Source organism: Helianthus annuus, chromosome 11 (genome assembly GCF_002127325.2).
Source record: "Helianthus annuus cultivar XRQ/B chromosome 11, HanXRQr2.0-SUNRISE, whole genome shotgun sequence".
In the NCBI taxonomy this organism is placed as follows: domain Eukaryota; kingdom Viridiplantae; phylum Streptophyta; class Magnoliopsida; order Asterales; family Asteraceae; genus Helianthus; species Helianthus annuus.
Genome location: NC_035443.2, coordinates 139,153,654 through 139,177,055, shown reverse-complemented (window position 1 = coordinate 139,177,055; position 23,402 = coordinate 139,153,654). Strand labels below are relative to the sequence as shown.

At 35.8% G+C, this 23,402-nt stretch overlaps 1 protein-coding gene and 1 long non-coding RNA gene across 5 annotated transcripts; one reads left to right on the top strand and one right to left on the bottom strand.

Annotated features, from left to right (window-relative positions):
• Window positions 1–13,113: 13,113 nt before the first annotated feature.
• Window positions 13,114–16,250, bottom strand: LOC110903837. 4 transcript variants are annotated; one of them, XR_004870974.1, is made up of 6 exons: window positions 15,784–16,245; window positions 15,428–15,527; window positions 15,082–15,255; window positions 14,877–14,944; window positions 14,289–14,758; window positions 13,114–14,136 (listed from the first exon to the last, which is right to left on the bottom strand). It is a non-coding gene; the product is annotated as an uncharacterized LOC110903837 (long non-coding RNA). The 4 variants fall into 4 exon arrangements; XR_004870975.1 differs by having other exon boundaries at window positions 13,114–14,133; XR_004870973.1 differs by having other exon boundaries at window positions 13,114–14,758; window positions 15,428–15,560; window positions 15,784–16,250.
• A 3,389-nt stretch (window positions 16,251–19,639) lies between these two features.
• On the top strand, window positions 19,640–22,719 carry LOC110903836. Its single transcript, XM_022149629.2, has 2 exons — window positions 19,640–20,364; window positions 22,364–22,719. The coding sequence occupies exons 1-2, from the start codon at window positions 19,851–19,853 to the stop codon at window positions 22,444–22,446; spliced, it is 597 nt and encodes a 198-aa protein (XP_022005321.1). The 5' UTR covers window positions 19,640–19,850; the 3' UTR covers window positions 22,447–22,719.
• The last annotated feature ends 683 nt before the right edge of the window (window positions 22,720–23,402 follow it).

Sequence of the window (23,402 nt, the reverse complement as noted above, 5' to 3'; positions counted from 1 at the left end):
ATTTGAAAGCTTTATGTTAAGTAAACGGCGTAATTAGCGTATAACCTATTTAAACCCACTTTTTGATATCAAACTTTTTACCCACTGATGTTATATAATATTTTGGGATTTTTAAAGATTTTTATTTAATTTTTGGCTGAGCATAACATAGGTCTCTATGTTTAATCCGGTTAATACCGATTTTGCCCTTTTCGGCCATAAAATGAGTTCTACAAGTCCTTTTGACCCCAAACCTTTTTCTACTAATTTTATTTGTTAAATAAAATATTTTGAGCCTTCTGGAGTTATAAAAATCTCAGCTTTCTTTTAAAAACCCGGAAATGGCTCCAAATCGCCTTTTTAAGCGTTTTTAACGCATAGAATGTACTATAACCATATTATACATATAAGGTTGATACCTACTGATGTTTTTAGTATATTTTTATATTATAACAGTATGCACAAGTTTTTAAACTCAGGTTTCCAGTTTTGACCTTTTGAGCCCTTGTGAAATTACCAAAATACCCCTAAGGGGCATAGTTTGGTTTTAAATGATAAGTTTCACAAATGGGTCATAACCTACTGTTATAACATGTTAAATTAAGTATATTTACTGCATAAATCAGACCTGTAACTCATATTTATAAATAAACTCTTTTATAATCTTTAAAATGACCAAAATACCCCTATGGGGCTTATTTTGGGATTTAAATTCGTTTTGGGCATAATCGAAGATATCCTACTGATATCACAACATATTAAAGGCATATTAACTTAGGAAACCTGTATATGACTCTTTTGGTTACTCGTTACGCACTTGTCGCGTTCGGATCGGCTTATGTGACTAGTTCGCTTATATTAGTCGAAACAGGTCAAACCATATCGGTTTTTTTATCTCAAATTCCAGAATGTGTTTAAGTTACCCATATTAAACAAGCATGCAAGCTTGTCGGGTCAAAACCACATTCTAAATCGGTCTTCGCTCTGTCATGCGTTTGAACCGTATTCTTCTGATTAAAACTAACCGGTCTGAGCTTAGGCTTAATTAAAGACCCGTTAGAAATCTAATAGGTTATTCAAAACCTTCGTTCCAGATTTAGGAGCCCAGTAAAAGATATCTGTACTTTCTTGGTGGTATACGGCTGGGATAAATTGTATAAATTTGCTCAGGTAAATACGTTTAACTTATTTTCCCTATACGGGCTTGGGGTACGGTATATAAAATACCGCTTGGTCGGGTAATTGACCTTAACCGGTCTGTGGTTATGTGCAGTCAAGTGACCCGTTTAAAAATGTTGTTTTGTTTGTTTAACGCCTTTGGGAGTTTAATGACCATGTCCCGGATATCCTTGGCATCATTCAAAGAATGGCCACGACCTTAGCACTCGGGTGTAGGCGTACACCCGTAGTGCAGTACAACATGTATAATCGTCGGTACGAGAGAAGTCTCGCGGCGGAACTATATTAAGTGGTGTGTCTATTAATCTTTAACCCGGCACGACCCGGGCTACCGAACGCAGAATAAACATGTAATTCTTTTACAAGATTATTAAGCAAATAATTATCCCAAGTTATAAAAAGTTTTATGCCACGGGCATTTAAATCAATTTTTAAACATTTTCAAAATGAGTCAGTTAAATTGTATTTACCAGTGAAAACTGACGTATTTTCCCAAAAAGGCTAAGTGCAGGTACTACACGTAATAGGCTGGTTTCTCCTAGTATCAAATAGAAGTCTCGCAAGCTTAGATGTTAAAGTCTGTTGAACAAGTTTCCCCTTTATTTTTGATCCGCCTGTGGATCTATTACTTTCCGTTTGTAATACTTGGATATTACTTCATTTCGGATTGTAATATATTTATCTTTTTCTTCCGCTGTGCATTTAAATTTGTGTTGTTTGAATATGATGATATCAACTACGTCACGGTACTCCCCACCGGGCCCACCGGTGACACGTGGAAAAATAGGGGTGTGACAGGTTGGTATCAGAGCCAACACTGAGTGAATTAAACACTAGCCTTTTTATGTTTAATCTCATTTACACAATTGCACATTTCTTAATTCTTGAGTCTAGACAAGAACTTAGGACTAATTCAAATTCGTTTTGTTTTGTCCCTGATTTGTTCCTTTGATTATTTTTCTGATTAGCCCCTGCATGGGCAAGTTATTTCAGTAGAAGTCCCGTTTAGGGCAACCAAATATATTGTTTAAATTTAAGGGAACGGTTAGACTTAAAAATTACATTCCCATTATAAGATCTACCATTGTAGTAAAATGGCAAAATCTAAAAAGGACAAGACCTAGCTCAGGTGTCGTTTTAAGACAGGGCCAAGATGGTAGTTCCTCACTTAGATTCAGATCTTTGTTAACATCTCAATTTAGGATTGCTCTGCGAATAATATTAAAAGAGAATCTTAGGGGTAAAACCTAGCCACGTGTCATTATAGACATGGCCAAGATGGTAGAACCTGTCTAAAGGATTCCAAAATTTTGTTAACATCTGTAGGCATGATAGCGTAATTGGGTAAATTGTGATGCAGTATAAATCACACATGCCATCTTTGAAAATTGGGATTTATTTAAAAATTCCCTGTAAGTAAAATAGCCATCCATTAAGGATGAAGTGCCTACGGGTAATAAATAACGTCCTCTGGGACTAAGAGACAGTAGAAGTCTGCAACTCACTGTCTGGAAAGGGTAATGAACTTGGATTCAAACCCTAGTACCTCGACTCTGTGAGAGTCCCGGTTATAAATTAGACTTGTCTACGTGACTAGGCCTTTGGTGCCAATATTAAAACCGTAATGTAGGATTGTATAAAGGTCCTGAGCATATAAATGATTAACAAATTAACCAGAAATGGTTATTTAAAACCATGGTTAATAAATCATAATATTGTAAAACTTTCTAAAATAAACCTTGTCCATTATTTTCTTATGAGGCAATTAAAGCTACATGGCAAGGTCAGATAAGGTAAACAACCGTCCGGTGAAAAACCATGGGTTATAAATTTTAGAAAATTCATAAGCCTATTCTAAGGATTCAAATCCTTGTAAATACCTGTAAACGTGTTAACATTCCTGGCAGATGTGATTCAATCACATAATTCATCTTTATACTGGATTCCCCGAAATCCTTATTATTTGGTGAATAAAGCATCCATTAAGGATGTAATGTTTACTGGCCATATTCATTGTCATATAAGACAAAAGACAGTGGTAGCATACGACTCCCTGTCAAGAAAAGGCAATGAACAACGTTCAAAGCCTAAATACCTGATTCTGCAAGATCATGGTTTATAATTTAAAGTTGCCTTTGTGACTTGGCCTTTTTATGCCATAGTTATATTTTAAAATAAATTTAGGATAATTATAATGGAAATCCTGAATAAAATAAATATCATTCCTTTTCTGCCAGTGAATATATTAAAATCTTAAAAGGTATAACCTAGCTTGAATGTCAGTAAAGACCTAGCTATGATGGTAAAACCTGTATTAAAAAGATTCGATTCCTTGATAAACATATTAACACTCTTGACAACAGTGATGCGGTGAAATCACATTTGTCATCTTTATATTAGGAATTTCCAAACCCCCCTTATTTAGCCCAAATGATCAGAATGAATCATGGCTAATAATCGTTGAACATGATGTATATGTCAAAACATCCTTTTAAGATGTATGCCTGCGGGCAAAGATGTATTCATGGTAGAGATAGTTATTCATAACTTCCTGTCGAAAGGTAATGGGTTATGAAATTTTCCGATCCAAAGGAATCTTTGATTATGTTTTAGATTGTCCTTATGACAGGGCCTTGTGCCATCTAAAGAATCCTTTGAAACAAGCCTTTGTGCTGTATAAAGTGTCTGTACGACATTGACAGTTGTGACTTATATCCCCTGTCTAATAAGAAGGATTAGATTCTGTGTAAACGCCAAAGATGGTTTATTTTAAAACCTACGCAAAACATAATCAAATAAATCTTATACTATCTAATGGCCTATAAGGTTTAATTTCACCATGGCTATTTAATCATAAAATTCGACGATTGGCCATATAATTAAGTAAATTATTATTACCTGGTTTTTAGCCTTCAAAGCTTCATCATGACGGATTTATATGAAGCCCACAGTCATTCAGTTGATCAGAGTAACACAGTAAGACTGATCTTAACAAGCACTGAGATACAAGCTATGTTGGATATAGCCGTAAACAAAGCAGTGGACCGAGTAATTAAGGATCCTAAGAGATAGTGCAAGAATATCCCAATTAAGGTTACAAAAAGGGGTAAGACTGGTTCAAATTATAACTAGTCCAAGCCAATTGAGGCAAAACCCAAATGTAAAACCTGCGGGAAAACAGCACTTCGGAAAATGTATCCAAAAGCAGATCACGAGATGTGGCATCTGTATGAAGACAGATCACAAGACTCATGAATGCAAGGACTTGAAGGACGCCACATGCTATGGTTGTGGCGAGAAGAGGCATATAAAGACCCACTGCCCAAAGAAGGCGACTAAAGAGAAGGGCATTTAGAAGTCACAATCTAAGCCTTGTAAAATCTGTGATAAGGAAAGGCACACATCTTTGGAGTGCCAAGATAGAAAGGACGCAACCTGCTATGGTTGTAAGGAAATAGGGCACATCAAAAACTAATTTCCCAATTTAAACCAACAAGCTTGGGGAGGCTAAGGAGACCAAAGCTGGAGACTCTCAAATGAATGTTCAAAAGGCCGTTCAAGATGACAATGTCACAACAGGTACCTTCCTGATAAATGGCGTTCATGCTAGAGTATTACTTGATTCAGGTTCAGATAAGTCTTTCATAGACAATGGATTTGATAAATCATTAAATCTGCCTGCTTAAAACTCTAAGCGTTAAGAATAGTAGAATTGACCGATAGAACCTTAGAGACTGCTTCAGCAATATTAAATGGATGTTTTATATCCGCTAGGAATCATTCTTATCCGTTGTCCTTGTTTCCTTTAATATAAGAGGAACTGGATATAGTGGTAAGAATGAATTGATCGTCTTAAAGATCAAGCCCATATTGTGGGAGATAAGAAGCAAGAAGCTATCAAGACTCCTTATGATAAGCCTTTGACAATTCAAGGAAACATATGGTATGGATTGCCTATGTATGTGCTGAATTTGGTGTTCAATACCAAAGCTTCGAGTATGGAAACTCAGAGAAGACAAACAGCAGTCGCGATACTAGAAATGCGACAAATGTTAATGGTGCATCAAATATGAACCTCAATGTTGAGGGAGTTAATCGCCAAAACTGTGAGTAACACAGCTGTTAGAAACGCTATAAGAAAATCCATGAGAATGTTCAAGAAGCTGAATGCTGTTTGCTCTAAAACACATGTCGCTGCCCATGATAAGAGCTTCATTCATACTTCAAATGCGAAAAATAAACCCAACAAAATCATATATGGCAAGGAGCCATTCCCTTTTAGGATATACTTAAAAGCACTTCGTCTCTTGGAAGTTAAGAGACTTCAATAGTAAAAAGGGGCCATCGATTACAGGAAATTGTTGGATAAAGTAGAGACCATTAGGCGTATCAGCGGCTATGCTGGAAAGAACACAGTAAGGTATGCATCACCGTCATTCGATGGCAATACCCTTAATTAGTAAGGACATTACTGAAGCCCACAAGGAAGATTCCCTTATACAGTGTGGGATGGTCCAGATTTTAAGGACCTTATTAGAAAAACCTATTACCCGTTTCATGAAAAGGAAAAAGATGGGATTAGAAATTTTTACTCACACCACAAAAGTTCTAGATGGTCGACAGTATGTCGCAAATCTTAATCCTTTGACTGAGATAGTGTTCTATTTAGATTACCCAAAATCTAAGCTTAATATAATTAATTATCAGTGGCTAGCATCGGCAATAAGAGGGCACATTAAGTTTTCAAAACCGGCTCATCATAAATCCAGACCTACCTCAGCTACTCACGTTATATAGATTAAGAAATAACCAGTCAAAGCTGAGATTGTCCGGAAATTGTTAAAGATTCCGCAGCTAAGTTAAAAGGGATTAAGAATGGAGGCGTTTAACCCTCCTGATGTACGATTAGTGGCTGTTCACCTTAGTAATGACATTAGATAAATCGCTTATTGTGAACCTTTTTCTGAGAATTACGTTTGGCTTCAGGTATTGCTAAGCCTCTCATAAGACCGTAAGCTTAGTAAACTTTTAGAAATTTGCCCATAAGAACCCCAGATACTAAGTGTAAGGTAAAACTTACAAGCGAAATTATAAGAACCATTACTCCTGTTCCTGTCAGAAACTTCTAATCGTAGAATTTTAGAAGTATCCTCTCTCTAGAGGAAGTGCGTTGCATATATAATTGATATCTCTTTAATCTCTAGTGATTAAGAATACCAGATGGTATGACAAAAAGCGCCATATGAGGGTTGGTGTATCCTAGCAAGTTCCATAGATTGCTTCCATGCCTGATCAACATGGAGGTTTAATGCATGGAACCACAAAGATATTCCGATAATCATATGATACTAAAAGTCAACTAATGGTATTCAAAGAAGATGTCCACAATAGGATTGCCCAAGTAAATGTTCCCGATTAAGGAATTCGTGGACTTGTAACATAAATGTGTCATTTATTTGACACAAGCAATAATGGATAAACTGGAGCCTGGGATATGAAAAATCTCTATAACCTCCTTGTATCATGATTATCTTTTTACACTATTACCTCTTTAGAATCAGGTAGAGTTAAGATTAACATCCCGCTTTAGGCTGGAGTATTGTGAAAACTCCATGTTGACTGGAATGATTAAAACCCTGATTAAGTAAGTTTTAAAATGAAGGATTCATATAGCCTAACTCGATATTCTGAGAATTCGATATAGTTAATTAAGAAAGACGGTTCATTTTGCTTATGCATTGATTACCGCAACCCTAATTAGGCAACAATTAAGCATCGCCATCAGCTGCCCAGGATTGTCGATTTGTTCGACTAGCTGTAAGGATTAGCTATTCCTTAAGATTAGCTTTAAGCAGTGGTTGGAATAACCATCTCGCCTTATGATAAGTTTTTCTTATAATAGTTGATATAAGTGTCAAGGCTGCTCCTTTGGAGACCCTGTATAGATGGAATGTTAAACATCTATTAGTAAACAGAAGATTGGCAAGTCCAATCATCAGGATTTGAAAGTTGCCTTGGAAACAACGAATAAGATCAAATAATTCCATAATCATCGGTAAGTTGCCACTATTTGGCAGAAAATCAAGGATTAATGAATGTAGCAACCCTCCTAAGTTTTGATTGAGGGATAAAGTTCAATGAAGATATCGCCCTGGAAGGGTGTACCAATCTGTTAGTTATCAGGCTAGTTGAGCTCTGAATATATTCGAAGGAATCGAATGTATTAAGATCAAATAGCTTTCAAGCTAAAACCTATATAAGGAGTTTAGTGGAGCTCGCAATGCGACCCACACTGATGACTTAAGGATATGTTTCGTCGATAAGTTAAAATGCATTATCATATAAAGATATGCAGATTTATGATATGACAAGAAACCTGTATCGATCAAGGATCGACAGGTTAAAAAGCTCCAAATAATACGTATACCTATTATAAAGGTCAACTGGAGTGCTTGGAAAATCCCCAGATATGCTATAGAAGTTAAGTCCATTATGCGACAAGAAGTACTTCCATCATTTTAGCAAATCTCGAGATCGAGATTTCTTTTAAGGGGGTTAGGATGTAACACCTCGTAAAATCACGTCCAATGATGTATTGACACATGTAATAAACCCTAATAAAGTCATACCATGAATTTAAGGGACTAATTTTTCGAAAAATCGAAAAACTTTGATTTTGAAAGGACTAAAAGGGTTAGCATACCTAAAATAAGTTTCTAAATAACCTCTCACGATGATTACATCCACAAATGTGCCACTTGATGATTAAGTGTAGCCGTTTGCGTAATTAATTGAAAGTTTGCGCGATGAAGGGTTAAAAGCGTCAACATGTTAATTCTTACCTCTGAGTGACCTTTTAATAAACCGGGAGCTTCATGATGTTTAACTATACTCTCGGGAATGCCAAGTAATGGCCATCTAAGGTTTTTATACCTATAAGTAAAGTTACGCGCAACTTTGCAAGTTAGAGGGACTAAAAGTGTCAATATGTTTAATTATACCTCTGAATGACCTTTTAGCAAACCCGAGGCATCGTAATGTTTAATAATACTTCCAAGAATGCCTAATATGGATTAGATGAGGCTTCAATGCTAATAAATGATTAGATGTGCAAGTTTGCGCAATAGAGGGACCTAAAGCGTCAATTTTTGAATCTACGCCTTTCGGGGACCATCTAAGCAAACGAAAGCATTGTAATATTTAAATATATGGTTGGGAAGGATAAATATTGGCCATGGAAGGCTTAGATAACGTTTAACGGCATTTCGCGCTACTTTGCGCAATTTAAGGACTATATGGGTCAAACGGCAAAAGTATGTCGATTCGTATGATAACAGACATTCCGGAATATGTCCATGAGTTAAATATACCCTATTTATCCTTCTTATAACTTAGAAATAGGTTTAGAGGTGTTTCGTGCACAAAAATAAACTTTTTATGTCATGCAGGGACTAAAAGTGTCAAAAAGTGCACAAGTTTGCATTTTCGCGCATATCTCACATTCTGAACATCACCAGACACCCAAAAATTTATGTAAGCACTAAAATATTTTATTTTAGTGATCTCCTTGATAAAATTCCACTCGTCGCGTGGTTTGGACCGTTTTTAGCGTCCGTCCGTGTTTCGTCGTAATTCGACGCATAACGTGACCGTACGGCCAAACGAACCGACATCCGACATGTTTTTGAACATGTTTCAGGTCCCCTATATTTAAACATCATAGTGAAACCTTAAAATAAGGTTAACGGGCCTTAAACGTGCTTAAAATAACTTTAAAGGCTCACAGGGACCATTTCTGTCATGTTAAAAAGGCTGTTTTGCTGATATAGTCATCCAGCGGCCCGCATGACTTACCTGGGTTCTCTAAGCGGGCCGCATGAGGAGATCAGATGTGCAAACAGCTGGTAACAGCCTGTATCTTGCTGTTTTCATGAACAATCTGATTTCTAATACCACCAAATCGATACTAGGGGCTTGCCCACAGAATTATCAGGCCTCTTGACACCTGTTTTGATCAGATTACCCATCCCGACAAGTGTCATGATCCTACGGAGACCTGAAAACTATATAAAGGAAGTAAGTTTATTTGATATTTCACTTACATTCACAATTCTGAAGCTCTCTGATCAAACTCAGGCTTTCTAATGATCCATAATCGTAATTAGGACTCTTGTAAGTATTCCTAACCCTCTCTAATTCGTTCTAGCTTAGTTATTTAATCAAAAGTCAAACCATCGTGATTTAAGTTTGACTTTGAGATTAAACGAAAATTGCTCAGTCATTTCTCGAATTGAAAGTACCTACAAGTAGGTATTTATGTGGGTAACAAACCCTTAAAAGGGTATTTTCAGATTCCCATTCTATCAATGCTAATTGTCGAGTCAAAGCATACTTTAAAAAGTCAACAGAATGATTAATTGCAAGTTTAAGCATAATTAGCAATATAGGGTACATGCAACCTGTTTGATCATTAAAATAACATGGTAATTAATGTAAGAACATGTCTCAACATGTTCAACTCGACAATTTTCAATTTAAACCCGGATCGGACCCGAAGGTCGCATATTTTGACTTTTGCTTTGACTATCAGTTCTGATCCGTTTATGCATGTTTGAGATCTGCCTTAGAGCTTATTTTGGACCAAGTTCCATATAAGTATAACTCTCTAAGATTTTACAACTTGGTTCAATGCTTGTCTGATTCATATGCATGTTTCCGACTTATGCTTAGACGTTGACTGTTATGCCCTTTTGACTATAAAACGTGATTTTTGAAAAAGTGAAAGAGTAGAAACATTTGTTACTAATTTATAAACTTGCACCTAAAATTTGATATCAGTTTGAGGTCTAGATTAAGAGTTATGCTCATTATCGTAATTTGAAAGCTTTTTGTTAAGTAAACGGCGTAATTAGCGTATAACCTATTTAAACCCACTTTTTGATATCAAACTTTTTACCCACTGATGTTATATAATATTTTCGGATTTTTAAAGATTTTTATTTAATTTTTGGTTGAGCATAACATAGGTCTCTATGTTTAATCCGGTTAATACCGATTTTGCCCTTTTCGGCCATAAAATGAGTTCTACAAGTCCTTTTGACCCCAAACCTTTTTCTACTAATTTTATTTTTTAAATAAAATATTTTGAGCCTTCTGGAGTTATAAAAATCTTAGCTTTCTTTTAAAAACCCGGAAATGGCTCCAAATCGCCTTTTTAAGCGTTTTTAACGCATAGAATGTACTATAACCATATTATACATATAAGGTTGATACCTACTGATGTTTTTAGTATATTTTTATATTATAACAGTAAGCACAAGTTTTTGAACTCAGGTTTCCAGTTTTGACCTTTTGAGCCCTTGTGAAATTACCAAAATACCCCTAAGGGGCATAGTTTGGTTTTAAATGATAAGTTTCACATATGGGTCATAACCTACTGTTATAACATGTAAATTAAGTATATTTACTGCATAAATCAGACCTGTAACTCTGATTTATAAATAAACTCTTTTATAATCTTTAAAATGACCAAAATACCCCTATGGGGCTTATTTTGGGATTTAAACTCGTTTTGGGCATAATAGAAGATATCCTACTGATATCACAACATATTAAAGGTATATTAACTTAGGAAACCTTTATATGACTCTTTTGGTTACTCGTTACGCACTTGTCGCGTTCGGATCGGCTTATGTGACTAGTTCGCTTATATTAGCCGAAACGGGTCAAACCATATCGTTTTTTTTATCTCAAATTCCAGAATGTGTTTAAGTTACCCATATTAAACAAGCATGCAAGCTTGTCGGGTCAAAACCACATTCTAAATCGGTCTTCGCTCTGTCATGCATTTGAACCGTATTCTTCTGATTAAAACTAACCGGTCTGAGCTTAGGCTTAATTAAAGACCCGTTAGAAATCTAATAGGTTATTCAAAACCTTCGTTCCAGATTTAGGAGCCCAGTAAAAGCTATCTGTACTTGCTTGGTGGTATACGGCTGGGATAAATTGTATAAATTTGCTCAGGTAAATACGTTTAACTTATGTTTCCTATACGGGCTTGGGGTACGGTATATAAAATACCGCTTGGTCGGGTAATTGACCTTAACCGGTCTGTGGTTATGTGCAGTCAAGTGACCCGTTTAAAAATGCTGTTTTGTTTGTTTAACGCCTTTGGGAGTTTAATGACCATGTCCCGGATATCCTTGGCATCATTCAAAGAATGGCCACGACCTTAGCACTCGGGTGTAGGCGTACACCCGTAGTGCAGTACAACATGTATAATCGTCGGTACGTGAGAAGTCTCGCGGCGGAATTATATTAAGTGGTGTGTCTATTAATCTTTAACCCGGCACGACCCAGGCTACCGAACGCAGAATAAACATGTAATTCTTTTACAAGATTATTAAGCAAATAATTATCCCAAGTTATAAAAAGTTTTATGCCACAGGCATTTAAATCAATTTTTAAACATTTTCAAAATGAGTGAGTTAAATTGTATTTACCAGTGAAAACTGACGTATTTTCCCAAAAAGGCTAAGTCCAGGTACTACGCGTAATAGGCTGGTTTCTCCTAGCATCAAATAGAAGTCTCGCAAGCTTAGATGTTAAAGTCTGTTGAACAAGTTTCCCCTTTATTTTTGATCCGTCTGTGGATCTATTACTTTCCGTTTGTAATACTTGGATATTACTTCATTTCGGATTGTAATATATTTATCTTTTGCTTCCGCTGTGCATTTAAATTTGTGTTGTTTGACTATGATGATATCAACTACGTAACGGTACTCCCCACCGGGCCCACCAGTGACACGTGGAAAAATAGGGGTGTGACAGGTATTATTCAGCACGGTTTTACGCCCCCACCGCATTGCGGCGAGTTGTAAATCTGGTTGTTTTCTAAATTTTAATATGATCATGTTTTTAACACATCTGAACGCCAATTATACTACAATAGCTAATAAACATGTTAAGAATAATAATGCGATGTATGAATCTCAACAAATGTTAAAATATGTTTTGTTCAAGAGTTCAATCCTTGTCTTCATAATACATCGCTAAAATGTGTAATAGTTTCACATTGAATTAAATAAAATTAATAAAAGAAATAAGTGTGAAGCAAACCATTCTAGTTCAATCCACGCGAACCATCATCAACTAGTTTAATACCCGTCCGGTGGACGGGTTACGTTGATGCATTATATATAGTAATAACATGAATGAAAATATGAACACAAAGAAATAAAATAGAGCGTCAGATTACACAAAATTATACGAACAACGTGATAAACAAAGCTAACATATATTAAGCTTACACAAAATTAAAAAACATGACATACAAAAACACTATTCTTTAATTTATAATCCAGAAAATAACATGCCTAGTATGACAGTATACAAAATCATCTCTATCTCTTAATAACTCTTATGTACCAAAAGAGGTCTCATGTCTCAAATGAGAAAAACAAAAAAAAAAAAACAAAACAAAAAACTATTGTATTATACCCGTCTGGTGGACGGGTATTTTACCGTAATAATATACCTTGATCTGACATTGGCTATAGCTTTTAATAAAATCAAATAACTCTTATGTACCAAAAGAGGTCTCATGTCTCAAATGAGAAAAACAAAAAAACTATCGAATTATACCCGTCCGGTGGACGGGTACTTTACCGTAATAATATACCTTGATCTGACATTGGCTATAGCTTTTAATAAGAATAATTTCAGGCTTTAGAGTTTAGATCACAATGTAATCTAAAGCCTCCAAATATTTCCCATTCAAGAAAAATATTGAGCGTATGATATGTAAACAGAAGAGCTATCAATTTTACAAAACTATTCAAACATTTACGGATCAACAAATATAAGGAAATAAATCACAGACATTTGACATATTGCAATTCATTATTAACAAAATGATAGGGCAAATTTGACCATGTCCATTCTATGTCAATTGCATTTTATAACCACACAAAATTGCAATAGAACAAAATGACATTATCAATTATCTCAAACCATTTTCAGCCAAAATAAATGTCCTAAAAGCATACCAAATCAAAACAAATGCAAAAAGAAATGATCAGTGAGTGATCTGTAAAGACGTGTCCTGGCCCGTTCTAAGATCATCAACTTCAACTTCGGCTTTAACGAACCGCATCTAAATCCTCGCCATTAATTCTGAAGTTATCTGGATCATTTACATTGATTCATAACAACATTACCTATATCCATCTTACCAAGTGCATTGGACTCACTTCATCAAGTCGGTATCCAGGGGGTCCAACCTCACCAGAAGAGTCTGGCTGCACAACCAAATATGTGTCTCTTCCTTTATTAGACCCTTTACATGAAAATGCCACAAGCAGAATTCCTAGTAGGCTTCAAAATCCCTTTGACTTTCCTTTATCCGGGCTTCTCTGCTCACTTCACTTTGGACTCTCTTCTAATCCAAACACTTACTAAAGAAATTGAAATTATCAAACGTGAAGTTTAGTCATTTCAACATACAAAGCCTTTAATTCTATATATGCAGCCCGGAAAAAAAACAAAGCAAAGATAAGTTAACCAACTGAAAATCAGATAGATGGAATACAGATCATATAAACGATGAGTCGAAACCATTTATAGAACTTCGCTACCTATATAAAAGGAAAGTTTATTGTTTGGGTAATCCCATGAGTCGGTTGTATCCGCGTTGGCTAGGGATGAGCTCGGTACTACCGGTACCGGTACCGAAAATTGTCAAATGTGGGTACCAATACAGAAAATGTTCGGTACGATACGGTACCAATATTTTTGTGTAAAATTATGTAAATTACCGGTACCATACCAAAAATACCGGTACCGAAAACTCCAAAAAGTGGGTACCGAATCGGTAGCGAAAAAATATTAGGTACCGTACCAAGTCCCAAATGCTCATCCCTAGATCCGAACATATACGCCCATTGTTGTCATCTTACCATTAGATCCAGGTGAGAACTTCTGAAAAAAAAAACAACACAAATTAGACATCAAAAACAAATTCCCTTAACATTCACATTAAAAAACCAATAGAAAATAACAGTTCTATAGCACCAAATGAACCCAATGCACACTAATAAAAAAAACATTTGATTACATCAATATATAATAACCTCCAAATACGGCTCCTAAGACACAAGTAATGCTACATGTGTAAGCTGCAGAGGACTTGTGAAATAGTTGGATAATTAGGATTTCATCACAGATACATTGCCCAAGATCCCCTTCACCCCTGGTTGACATCATTTAATCTCAAAAGTTCACTATGTTGTGGATAATTCACATATACATTCCTATATCTTATCTTGAGCTCTCCTTATCTCACTGCACAATATCAGAAACCATTGAAATTGTAGCTTGGGTCGAAAATGGGCCGGTTGGGTAGCCGGTCAAACCAGTCGGGGGGTAATTTAATACTTTATGAGAGGTGATCAGTATACCACCTCTTTTACTCAGCAAACGGTACACCACTAATATAACATCTGCGACCCCCACTTGGACCACTTCATACCACCACCACCACCACCCCCTCTTTGATGTTGCGGTTGGGGTGGGGGTGTGTGGCGGTACACCTGGTTGTTACCTGTCACACACAAAAAAAAACACATTAAAAGAAAGCCATCAATGATAGGCAACACCGTTAGGAAGTAAAAGCATGGTTAAAATTAAAATCAAACAACTTTGAATAGATTTTCACTTACGGAACATATCCGATCCTTCCATCCACAAAAGCATTCGCCTCAAAACCATGCCCGCTGTCCTAGGTCCCCTTCCATAGGAAAAATATAATTTAAAATAGATAAATCAACAAAAGGATATATGACACATGTAATCCCATATGTTAAAAAAATCCAAAATCATCAATTTAAAAACAAAAAAATAAAATACAAGAATAAGTTTGCATACACTTCTTAACGTAAATTGATAGAAAAGAGCACATGTGAATAAATATCCTGGAACTCCATAGCCTGCACCCAAAGCACCATATGCACCTCCAACCAAACCCTAACCAATATGCAGAGGGTGGCTTGGAAGTATACCAACAGCCTTCTGTGCGTAAAAACCAACTCAAGCTGCAGCCTATGTGATATTGCAAAAAAACCAACATAAGTTGTATGAAGTAATGAACCTACAAGATATTTGAACAAAACTCAATGTTTAAATATTAAAAAAATAAAATTCAAACAACTCTGTAATGATAACTTTCATTGTACAGATACGGGAAGCAAATGCGTTGATTAGTTCTGTATACCTAGTAAGGTCATGGTGGATAGAATTGTGTTTTCCGGCAACACACGGAGGCATTTATTAATGCCTTCTTTAGCCATACAGCCTCTCTCCTTCTTCGATTTCTTCAAGCAACATGCCCACATGAATCATATAATCTTAACATTCAAATAATGAATAATGAATTAATTCAACCACAATTTAGGCTAAAAAGGTTAAAAACCATACCCAAAATCAATTGAAACTACTAATGTTCGCTAACAACAATAATCTAGATTTTAGATAGGAAACAAATTTGGAATTTAAGTTGTAAAAAGGTACTGAATTACATAGTTTTATGAATCTAGGATTAGATCAATGGCTGATAGAAAGCATGCAAACCTTCAAATCCGCCGAAAACTGGTTATTGCCAGAGCTACTATCTGTGGCTGCAATTCCGACACCATTACTTGTGCCAATTGATGTCCCTGAACAATCATCATCCGTCAAAATCAAATCGAATCAAAAAACACTCTAGGGGTTTTCCTTAAATCAGAAAATCACAAATTGAGAAAACATCTAATATTCTTAAACATTAAAAGAAGAATTGGGCAGAATCCCATATGATAACAAACAATACAATAATAATGGAGTTGTGGTGGAAGATGGTTAATGGTGGGGAGACAATAGACGAAGTATAGCTATAGTAGGAAGGAAAATTGAGCATCTCTGCTATTTAGTTGGTTTTTAAGGAAATTGAGGGGATGGGAAAACGTGGATGCGGGGAGTGGAGAACATGGGCAGGAAGAGGCATGGGCAGGAAGAGGTAGAGGTAACCACCAGTTGATAAAACCACCACAAGAAACTGCTATGAACTGCCATCACAGCAGTTATTTTTGTGAGTTTAAGTGGCTGAGATTTAATCTCAGCCAAATCCAATGGTGAATATTGATTTAAGAGTTAGTTAGATTAGTTCTGTATACCTAGTAAGGTCATGGTGGATAGAATTGTGTTTTCCGGCAACACACGGAGGCATTTATTAATGCCTTCTTTAGCCATACAGCCTCTCTCCTTCTTCGATTTCTTCAAGCAACATGCCCACATGAATCATATAATCTTAACATTCAAATAATGAATTAATTCAACCACAATTTAGGCTAAAAAGGTTAAAAACCATACCCAAAATCAATTGAAACTACTAATGTTCGCTAACAACAATAATCTAGATTTTAGATAGGAAACAAATTTGGAATTTAAGTTGTAAAAAGGTACTGAATTACATAGTTTTATGAATCTAGGATTAGATCAATGGCTGATAGAAAGCATGCAAACCTTCAAATCCGCCGAAAACTGGTTATTGCCGGAGCTACTATCTGTGGCTGCAATTTCGACACCATTACTTGTGCCAATTGATGTCCCTGAACAATCATCATCCGTCAAAATCAAATCGAATCAAAAAACACTCTAGGGGTTTTCCTTAAATCAGAAAATCACAAATTGAGAAAACATATAATATTCTTAAACATTAAAAGAAGAATTGGGCAGAATCCCATATGATAACAAACAATACAATAATAATGGAGTTGTGGTGGAAGATGGTTAATGGTGGGGAGACAATAGACGAAGTATAGCTATAGTAGGAAGGAAAATTGAGCATCTCTGCTATTTAGTTGGTTTTTAAGGAAATTGAGGGGATGGGAAAACGTGGATGCGGGGAGTGGAGAACATGGGCAGGAAGAGGCATGGGCAGGAAGAGGTAGAGGTAACCACCAGTTGATAAAACCACCACAAGAAACTGCTATGAACTGCCATCACAGCAGTTATTTTTGTGAGTTTAAGTGGCTGAGATTTAATCTCAGCCAAATCCAATGGTGAATATTGATTTAAGAGTTAGTTAGATTAGTTCTGTATACCTAGTAAGGTCATGGTGGATAGAATTGTGTTTTCCGGCAACACACGGAGGCATTTATTAATGCCTTCTTTAGCCATACAGCCTCTCTCCTTCTTCGATTTCTTCAAGCAACATGCCCACATGAATCATATAATCTTAACATTCAAATAATGAATTAATTCAACCACAATTTAGGCTAAAAAGGTTAAAAACCATACCCAAAATCAATTGAAACTACTAATGTTCGCTAACAACAATAATCTAGATTTTAGATAGGAAACAAATTTGGAATTTAAGTTGTAAAAAGGTACTGAATTACATAGTTTTATGAATCTAGGATTAGATCAATGGCTGATAGAAAGCATGCAAACCTTCAAATCCGCCGAAAACTGGTTATTGCCGGAGCTACTATCTGTGGCTGCAATTTCGACACCATTACTTGTGCCAATTGATGTCCCTGAACAATCATCATCCGTCAAAATCAAATCGAATCAAAAAACACTCTAGGGGTTTTCCTTAAATCAGAAAATCACAAATTGAGAAAACATATAATATTCTTAAACATTAAAAGAAGAATTGGGCAGAATCCCATATGATAACAAACAATACAATAATAATGGAGTTGTGGTGGAAGATGGTTAATGGTGGGGAGACAATAGACGAAGTATAGCTATAGTAGGAAGGAAAATTGAGCATCTCTGCTATTTAGTTGGTTTTTAAGGAAATTGAGGGGATGGGAAAACGTGGATGCGGGGAGTGGAGAACATGGGCAGGAAGAGGCATGGGCAGGAAGAGGTAGAGGTAACCACCAGTTGATAAAACCACCACAAGAAACTGCTATGAACTGCCATCACAGCAGTTATTTTTGTGAGTTTAAGTGGCTGAGATTTAATCTCAGCCAAATCCAATGGTGAATATTGATTTAAGAGTTAGTTAGACTTAATGGGTTCCATGGATATATATATAATTAAGGAGAGGGACGGTGTACCATTTAATTAATGATCCTATGTGACAAATAATGTCTCAAGATACAAGATACTGTAGGAGTCCGTTCTTATAAAATAAATAAAAACTTTTATTAACTTGAATTACAGAAACATACCAGAATAAAGTTGTAAATTACAATACAATTACAACTGAAATACAATATAAACAAGAACAAAATTACAGAAAATAAAGAAGTTCTTGGCTGAGAATCGTGTTAGACACGAATCCCTTAAAACAAATTTCAAGTCTCCCAGGAGGACTCGTTTGTTTCCAGGATACAACAGCCTCAACAGTTGTAATGTCGGACTTGATGAAACCCAAAGGTGTACTTCGAAAGAAGAAGCAGTTGAATAAGCAGTTGAATTCGGTGTATATTCTGCAGCAGGGGTGACCTCCTATTTATGCTGCAGATCTGGATGAAACAGAAAAACAAATTAAATGGGAGAATTAAATTGCATTAAACGTCTTCAATGCACTTTAATTCGTCATTTAATTCTCGGTCAAAACCATTGACTCGTCTGTTTCAAATGCTGAAATGAAACTGCTCTGTTATTAATGTCTGGAAGCTTCTGCGCGCGTGTGCGCGCAAGATAGGCTGGTGCGCACGCACCATTTTGGCTCAATTTCATGTGCGAGTGCGAGTTAGGGTACGGAGTACACTAGTGTGTGATTCCATGAAAAATAAGGATGAAGTGTTCCCATTTAAATATCACTTTAAGTTTCATCTCTCCTCATATGTGGGACAATGTGCCACTTTCCTAATTTTTCAGCATTCAATGTTTCAAACACCAAACTTTAAGCATCGATATCTCATTCATCTTAGCTCCGTTTTGGACGTGGTTTAGTTTGTTGCGAAGTTCTTCCAACATATAACACAAACCCACAAATAAATATATAAAAATACCTCAGTTTCTTATATTTATTTCTAGTTTAAATTTAAAAAAATGCATTTCCTATATTTATGAAAATTGTTATTTTCATAAATTTCCAACAGACACGACCCCATACCCCATAGCCTAATCATAATGAAACACTGATTCATATCATACAATGAAACATTATTTTGGTATGTGCTTCAAACACTTATTTTTGACTATTTAAAATGCCTGACATATGCATTTTTTAAAGGCAGATTTTATTAAAGAAAAAAGAAACTGTTTGTATCAATAAAACAATAAACACATCATGCAAATGTTATTACCCAAGACATGAAAAATAAATAAAATAATCTTATAATATTATCAAATGAAGCAAGTATATCTCCTATAAGCTTGCCAAACCTCAACCTCAACCTCAACCTCAAGTGAATATTGTCCACTAATTTGAATCCGTATATTACGAAAAAAAATGAAAGGCTAAAGCTCTCTTAATTTTCAAAAGGGCCTAAAAAGACCTCATTCACCATACTTCATCCTTTGATTTCATTCATAATCTTTCATCCCCCTAGAATTCTTCACTGTTGGTTGAGGTGGCCGAACCCTTGATCTACCCCGGCCGCCCCAGCACGCCATACACATCACTTGTTTAATCGTGTATTCGAATACATTCACATCTCTAGATCCACATTAGACCGCGGACATTGTTATTAAACATGACTTCATCAACATCAACATCAGCATCATCGTCATGGTCCTCCTCACCTTATGATTCCGAGACTGAGGACCTACAACTCATAGAACGTGCACCCCCATTTTGGAAGAACACGAAAAAAATCCTTTCGAGACAACTCTCAATGTTAGAGACAGAACGCGAGTTAGCATGGGAAAAGAAACGCCATCAAATGCGCATGCAAGGGCAAAAGAGGGACCTCACCATTGAAGACCCTAATGAATTGTTTGATGAGGATCTCAATGAGCTCAAGGGTTGCATTGAGCTTGGTTTTGTCTTTAATGAAGAGCAAGGTGGTCAAAGTCTAGCCAACACCTTCCCTGCCCTTGATGCATATTTTGCTTTAAATAGACTCACGAGCCCTACCATAAGCCCGCGTAGCACGAGTTCATCAAGATCAAAATTTGATCGGTTTGGTTCATCGTCATCGAAATCGTTAGATGAAGGAAGTTTGTCACAAATTAGTAGCGACGATCCATGGAAGATTTGTAGCCCAGGTTTGTCGAATACCTGGATATCAGAATCAATTTTCTTGTTTAGTTTATTTCATGAGTATGTTTTATTTCAAATCGGAAAACACTAGGAAGAAAAGGAACCACGTCAAACGGATTAAAAACCTAAAAAACTATACTTTTATGCATCAACCTTGTAAATTATTTTACTAGGTGAATTATGTTATCATAATCATAATCATATGAAACATATTAATTGCTTAGACCGTTTCTAATGCAAGATTAAAAATTTTGCAAAAAAAAATTGTTACATCATCTCACTATTCATTCTCTTTTCTCTTTCTTTCTTAAAAATTTCACTACTCATAAACCTTATTCTTTCTTCACAAATTCATGCACTTAGCCAAGAATATTTCTATCATCTCTTTAGGTGTTGTTTGTTTTTTAAGAGGTAAAATGTCTAAAGTCTGTGGGCCAAATCTACAGACATCTGTAGAAGAAGAGGTGGACCAAACCTTTGCAGTCTGCAAAGAGAAGGCTGTTTGTTTTTTAACGTATGTGGACTTCTAAAATAAATTGGTGGTGGTGTATGGACAGTGATGGCGGGTGGTGGTGGTGGTGCTGGATGTGGACGGTGGTGGTGGGTCATGGACGTGGACGGTGGGTGGTGGTGGTGGTGGATGGTGGTGGTGGTAGGTGGTGGACAATGGTGGTGGTGATGGACGGTGGTGGCTGGTGGATGGTGGTGATGGACGGTGGTGGTATTTAACCCTCTTTAGACCTTACAAGACCTTAGAAGTGGTTGGGCCAAGTCTGCACCAAGAAGAGCTCGTACAGACGTTTTTTAATGAAACATCATCGAAAAAACAAACAGTCTGCAGATAGCTGGTCTGCGCGACATATACAGAAGAGCCTGCACAGATCATTTTTAGATAAACAAACACCACCTTCGTCTCTCTCTCCTCCCAACTCATCATCTATGTTATAAATGCACCTCAAATGCAATGCATTGAGTTTGGTCTTATAAACATAAACATGCATGTTTCTTGGTCAACACAAACCAACATGACCTCTTTTGGCCATTACTAAAAAATTAGAAAAGATTACAAGTTTTGTCCTTTATCTTAATACCATTTATCAGGCGGTGTCCTTTTTAACGAATTTTGACAAGTTTTGCCCTTTACAAGGAATTTTATTGTACATTTTGTCCTTTAGGCTTAATCCAGTTAGATTTTTTTGTTAAATCTTGTCACCCAAGGGTATTTTAGTCTTTTTACCCATTTATTTCAAGAGTCAAACCCTAAAATATTTTGTTTTATTCTTTTAAATAATATTAAATAAATGGGTGAAAAGACTAAAATACCCTTGGATGACAAGATTTAACAAGAAAATCTAACTGGGTTAAGCGTAAAGGACAAAACGTGCAACAAAATTCCTTGTAAAGGGCAAAACTTGTCAATATTCATTAAAAAGAACACCGCCTGATAAGTGGTATTAAGATAAAGAACAAAACTTGTAATTTTTCCAAAAAATTAACAGGACTCAATTTAATCCGAGTTATTTTATTATTATTATTTTGAAACAACCAATTTCATTAAAAACTCGAGTTAGTTAGATAGGACCCATTGACCTTGGAACATAAATCCATAATATGGAATTATGGATTACGGTTATAGTTTTAACGTAAATTAATAACCCTAGAATGGGTTGCAACTAAATTAACTTGTAACCCTAAAATGGGTTGTCCTATCTAAATAACAACAGCTGATTTTAAAACACTAAGAACCCAATGACGGGTAAATGATATTAATGGTTAAATTCATATAGATTTGAATATATAATAAACGAACGAGTAAAAATACTTCAAAGCTATAGGTAACTAAAGATAGCATGGACAACTTCACACTTTAGAGTTATCTAATTAATTCTTTGTGATGGCATATTTCTCTATACAAATTTATAATTTAGTTGAATAAAAAAGCATGTACAATTAACGGATTTGGTGTAGAGGCTCATTCATTATATATCAATGATAATTTTGCAGGAGAGAATCCTCAACAAATTAAGACAAAGTTGAGACATTGGGCTCAACTAGTTGCTTGTTCGGTCAGGCAGTCTTCGTCCTGACAGGAAACTAGAGAATGATACATACATCGAATTCAAGATGTGAGACATGGAAAGATAGAAAACGTGAATCAAGCATTTCTATAAAGAAGGCGGAACAGTGAATTTGGTGTACACCAACGACCGGTGCAAAAATGTTGCTCACCTGAGTTGTGTCGGGTTAGTATTGATGTGTACGTATATTTAGGATCTTAGGGGGATGCTATACATGAGAAGGACATCATAAATAATGTTAACAGTCACAAAGTGAGGAATGTTAAAAAGCAATATGTGCAATGTATGATGTACAATGTACTTATGCAACAAACAAGTACCCAAACGAGTCATGCAAATGAACATAGTATTAGGTTCGGCCCTAAGAATCCTCAGAAAAATTTGGTCCAGTGGCGAGCAGAAATAATGGGCCCCTATTGGGCCAATTATAAACGCGTTTAAACTTTAACTGGGTTTAATTTTAAATGATTAGGTCAATTTTAAATAGGTTTAGGCTTTACTATTGGGAATTGATGAGTAAAAGAGAATAGACTTACTTTAAAATATGTTTTAATGTTTAATGGGCTTAAAATAAATAAAATGTTAATGGGTAGGTGTTAAACAAAGTATATAGCTAGATTTTTTCTTTTTTAAAACTAGGTTAGTTACCCGTGTATTACACGGGTTAAATATCATAAAATTTATAACTAATATCTTTGTTAATATAGGTTTTAAATGAACCGGCCCATTGTCTCCATTCATAATAACTAAACATAATCGAATTTCAAACAACAATATAGAATGTGAAAAACCAATCACAACTTTAAGTGAGAAGGGGCCTTGTCCTTATTTGTGAAAACTCCAATGAAGTCAACCACAAATCGGCTCCAACAACACCACATGAGATCTCTTTTGGGTTCCTAGAAGTACAAAGGAAAATAAACATTAGGGAATTTGAAAGAAATAAAAAGTTCCCCACAGTTGAT

Coding starts and splice junctions, on each gene's coding strand:
- LOC110903836 (XM_022149629.2), top strand. CDS start 19,851: ATGACTTCATCAACATCAACATCAGCATCATCGTCATGGTCCTCCTCA. Junction 20,365..22,363: donor ATGGAAGATTTGTAGCCCAG/GTTTGTCGAATA, acceptor ATAATTTTGCAG/GAGAGAATCCTCAACAAATT.